Source organism: Pecten maximus, chromosome 16 (assembly GCF_902652985.1).
Source record: "Pecten maximus chromosome 16, xPecMax1.1, whole genome shotgun sequence".
Taxonomy (NCBI): domain Eukaryota; kingdom Metazoa; phylum Mollusca; class Bivalvia; order Pectinida; family Pectinidae; genus Pecten; species Pecten maximus.
The window spans coordinates 26,917,678-26,923,114 of NC_047030.1; the positions used below are offsets into that span (position 1 = coordinate 26,917,678).

General features: G+C 32.5%; 1 protein-coding gene across 1 annotated transcript; it reads left to right on the forward strand.

Annotated features, from left to right (window-relative positions):
• The first annotated feature begins 399 nt into the window (after window positions 1–399).
• LOC117345381 lies at window positions 400–5,289 on the forward strand. Its single transcript, XM_033908456.1, has 4 exons — window positions 400–1,125; window positions 3,123–3,379; window positions 4,234–4,308; window positions 5,058–5,289. Exons 1-4 carry the CDS (start codon window positions 1,056–1,058, stop codon window positions 5,139–5,141), a joined length of 486 nt encoding a protein of 161 aa, XP_033764347.1. The 5' UTR covers window positions 400–1,055; the 3' UTR covers window positions 5,142–5,289.
• Window positions 5,290–5,437: the final 148 nt, after the last annotated feature.

A 5,437-nucleotide genomic window follows, 5' to 3' on the forward strand; every position in this document is an offset into this window, starting at 1 on the left:
TAATTCTATGTTTAACTATTCTTGTTTGTTTAACCATTTAACTTATTATTTTGATTATTGTTCTGTTATCTTTTACTTTTTCATTTCTTTATTTTTTTCATGATGATAAGTGTTGATATTTAATTTCTTTTATTCAATGTTAGATAGTTTGTGTTTCTTTATTTTATATTCCTATTGCTGCAGACTGATGCTATAAACTATGCAAAATTGTGTTCAACAATTTTAGATATTAGTCGGGTATTTCTATTTTGTGACCAAAAACTTTTATTTAATATGTCATTTTTTCTGTTTCTGCTTGATAGTTTTATGGTTTTCAAATTTAGTGGTTTAATATTGTATTTTCTTGTTATCCTATTTGGTTATTTAATTATATTTTATTTCATGACAACAATATTAGTGTTTAAGAATTATGTCCCAAAAAACCCTTGATGCATTTTTTCAAACTATTCATACACCAGGGTGCAGTAAAATCTAAACATAAATATATACAATCACGGGGCGCTCCCCCACCGACTGGTACCTTCATATTATGATTTTATCAAAACTGTTAAATCAAAGGCATTGTGCTTATTACATATGTAATAATAAGTATTGAGAAACTGTTTGTGTACCAATGATTTGTTTGTTTTAAACAATTTTTCCGTGTCGTTTTATGATATCACTCAACTTTATTGATGGAAGTGGGTCTGCTTGGCAACTTAGATAATCACCACTACTATTATACTTCACCAACCATTTGTTCTTTTAAAGGGACAATTTAGTCAAGCATGCTTTTTATAATTCAAACAGAAATGATAAAACATACAGTATATCCAGACAAAAACATTTGCGGTCAATAATTATCTCTACGTAGCCAATGTCAATTAGGGTCAGTTTAAGTTTTAGGAAACCCCACGTCAAATATAGGTATTATGTTGTCCGTTTGTATGAAATAACTTATGTCAACCTTAACTGAAGTAAAATGAGCTTACAAAAGAAAATAATTTAATGTTTGTTATTTTCTAGAAAATCGTGGACGAAAACCAAACAACACATGGAATTGCCTTATTTTCCTGATGTCAAAGTCTAACGATGACTTTATTCCGACAGCGGCAGAGAAAAACAGACTTCAGCGTTGTGGATTTGGTAAGCATTTTTGGTTGCAAAACAAATTTACTTTTAGATAAATTGACATAATACTGAACTGTGATACCTGAAATGATTATAAACTTTTTTTTATATGATTGGTAGGTAACACTCTCACTCATTGGTTCAAATGAGATCATATGACATCAATTATATCCTTAGAAATACCTCCTATCACCAATGACGAATCATTATAATGGTTCACTACAAAACAATATGTTCTTGGAATGTTATATTAACGTCTGCTAAAATAGAAACAAATAAAAAGTACTTCTGACAAAATTTCCCTTATTCCTTTAGTATTTTTTGGCATGAATTTTCTACATTATTGATTGAATTGTTAAATTTCATTAATTCAATGATATTTGGCAGGAAGCTTCCATGCTGAAAGGTCAACCAAACTTGTAAATCATATGGTCCCCGCGCCCCAGCTAGGGCCCTGAGTACTAAAATTGACCAAAAATTTCCAAATCTTCTTCGCAACTAGCAATTAATGTAAGAATCAAATAGGGCAGTACTCTTCACAGATAAAAATGTCTTTGAAAAGGTCCTTTACCAAAATTGTGAATTTCATGACCCTTGGGGTCTCATGACTCCCCCTGGGGAGGGAGTAATTTTACTATAATTTATATAAAGAAATCTATTTTTTTGACTATCATTTGTTTTATTTCTGTTCATCAGAACTTTTTGATATTATTAGCATGGGTTGATAGTTTGATAGTTTGCACATGTTAGCACTGACTGACCGCAGGGGCTTATCAGTGAGGCCAAAAAGGATCAAATTAACTGAAATTTTGAAAAACTTTTCAAAACCCCAAATAATTAAGGTAAAATCAAATACTCTCCATATATGGAAGAGTTTTAAAGGTGCTTTACCAAAATTGTGAATTGTAATTATACCCCCTGCAACGAAGTTTATGGGGGTATACTGGAATCAGGTTGTCCGTCTGTAGACATAACGATGTACCGGCTACTCCTCCTAAACTACTGAGGAAATTTCAATGATACTTTCTTGCAAGTAACCCTTATACATTGTGGATGTGAGTAGTCTATATCATGTTGTAATTTTGTGGTTACCATGGTAACCAGGTCACTATACTTCGTTTTTTGGGTGAGGGGGAATTTTGTCCAGTCATCTCCTCATAAACCTGTGAACTGCTTCAAGTCAAACAACACAGGAGTGATGGGAACCATGTGTAAATGTGCATGCATGATGTTTCTCTACAGAATTTTTGGTTTCCATGGTTATTAGGTTTCTATACCTACATTTTGTATATTCTTGTCGAAACTTTTGTCAAGCTATCAACCGACTTCATTTTAAATATGCAGGAATGTGTTAGGGAATCATAATATGTACATATGCAAGCAGGTTTTTCTACCACAATTTTGGGTTGACATGGTAGCCAGTTCACTAAAACATGTTTTTGTTGGAAAATCTTCACCAGAGGGTCGGTGGAGGGGCGGGGGTTATGAGTTGGCCCTCTGGACAACTGTTTTAGTGCTAACTATAGTTTATATAGAGAAATCACATTTTTGACTGGCTTTTGTTTGATTTCTATTGAAATTCATTCTGACTTTGTTAAAATAATCAGCATGGGATGACAGTTTGATGGTACATGTATACATATTTGTGTCCTGACAGACCATGGCCACCTGGGCAGATGGGCATGAACAACAATGGTCATTTAAATTCTCTTGAATGTTTCAAAACTCAGGTGACCATTAGGCACATTGACCTCTTGTTAAAAAAAATGGTACTTTTAGGTATGGTAAACCTGGACACTTACTATTAGGAAACATAAGCAAAAGAAAAGTGATTTTATTTAACACAAATCAGAAGATTATAAATCATCAAGTAAATCATATAGCATTGTAGAATATTGCCAACTGTTGGTGATTTACGGTTACTTTGTTAAAAGGGAAAATTGTCAGCTTCATATAACATTTTTCATGTGAATACAAAATTTTGGATAAAACAATAACAAAAATACTTTCAGGATACCCCAGCGTCCAGTTGAGTAACCAGGACCGATATCCAGTGAAGACTGCTATAGAAGCGGGGAGCTTAGAGGATCTTGAAGACAATATCGTTGACCTCTACCCTAATCTGAGCTTGAGGTTGTCAGGATTTGGGTATGCTAAAGCAGACAAAGGGCGTCGCCTAAAAATCCTACATCCTACGACTGCAGTAGAGTTAAGAAACTTGATAGGCCAGGGAAAGTTGTTTCTCATTCCCAGGAGGGATTTAAGAGTTGTAAGCTCATTTTCTTTTATTTTAATAATTTTCATCTGAAAGTGGGATTTCACTTATAATAATTTTGAAGTTACATGTACATTTTATTTATTTTTAGTCCAATTCTAGTCAGTATTTTGTTATTTCTGATGAATTTTTGACGTAGCTATCAAAATCAGTTAGGTTTTTATGAAGATTTTGTATTAAATTTCAAATATTGTGTATCTTTAAATTTTCAACTATAACTGTATTTCCTGCTAAGTTATGAATATATAGAGTAGACATAAACAGTATACAGCACTAAAATATAACATATATGGAAGGCGAATCTTAGTTTTGAGAACTTGACAATATTTGGCATTTCATAATAGTATTTATTAATTCCTTGATGTAGACAGAGAAGAACATTTAACAAAGATTAAAATAAGAAATTATGCCCTCTTCTGAATTCAATTGATATGTTTTGTCAAAAGAACTGCTTCTTACCAGATTGGTCAATATCTTTGGCACATTTTCGTCAAATGTTTTTATTGGGGTTATTTAAATCCAATGATTTTTTTATATGTGAATGTTTGTTATGCATTGCTGATTGTTTAGATATTTAGTTAACTTTGAAATCAAGCACCTTTGTGGTTTTAATGAGGGCAACTTTTACATTCAAAATGTAAAAACATTGTGAATTAGGCAATGGTCATGAAGCGACTGAAATGATATCTGTTGAATGGAGATGATGATTCCTTAATCATTTAAATCATGAAATTATATTGAAATATAACCAAATGATATTGAAGAAATTCTGTACAAACAAGATTTGACTCTATATATGTCCTTTGTCTTTATCGAGCACATTATAAGACTTAGTTATATATCTACAGCCATCAAATGACGACAGTAATGCCATTGTCCAAGGAGGAGAGCAACCAGCACCAGGACCAGTAGCAGCTCCAGAGGTACATTTCAACAAAATCACTTTCATATGAGAATTATTAGCACAACTCCTTAATTAGTACAGCAGAATGTTTTAGGTCACCTGAGACAAAGTCTCAAATGACCTATTCTAATTGCCTTTTGTTTGTTGTCATTTGTCCGTTTATAAAAAAAAGTTACATTTTCATGATACTTCCTAAAAACCACAAGGCCTAGTGATATTGGAACTAAAGCATGCTAGGCTTTTAAAGAATTTTTTCTCATTAAGCAAGAGGGTCCAGAGACCTGTTATTGGAACTGTAGCATGCTATTAAGACTGTTCAAATCAATGACCTTGTCCATCATTCAAGGTCTCATGGTCAAAGTCATGGGAATCAAATCTGCCTTAATAAGCCAAAACTCAAAGGATGTTTAAGGCCCATGGCCTCTTTTTTTTTTTTTTTTTTTCAATTTGGTATGAATAAATGATTACATAACCAAAAACATGGAACTTTTTGAGAACTACACAAGTTAAATTTGTTTCAAGGAATATGTTAAAGCCATTGATGTAGAATTAAACATGTTTTAGATTTAAATATATGATGTGAAAAGAATCAAAATTCATTTATGATGCAAAGATGTATTGAAATACATGTACATGTATAGTCGATGTTTGGAAAAGATACAAAATGAAAGAAATGAATAGACAGTTTACCTCAGAAATGCAATTAGATAGATAATTTTCCTCAATTCTTATTCATTGTATCTCAACTGCTCTAAATATCTTATTTAGTCACCCATTGGATTCCTGAATCCACCATCACGTGAACTGGAAGAGGACCAGCCAATTGTAAGTATAAGATATACCACTGATTGATACACAAATGTGTTGATGTGAAAACATCAAGGCTATCAGATTAAATTTTTTTTCACTTTCGAAACCCAACCATGCACCTTATCAAGGTGGATTTGCAAAACGTCTTGCATATGATCTGTGTGTCTCTGAGTTATTTCAAGAACTTGCACTGGTTTTAAAGATTTGCACATACATATTCCCTTTGGTCCTTAAATGTTTAACATGGTTAAAGGATCTGGAAGGCTGCAAAGTGGTTAAGTTGAATGTTAACAGGTTGCTTAACACGTTTCTTTTACATATTTTTTTACTTTGAAATC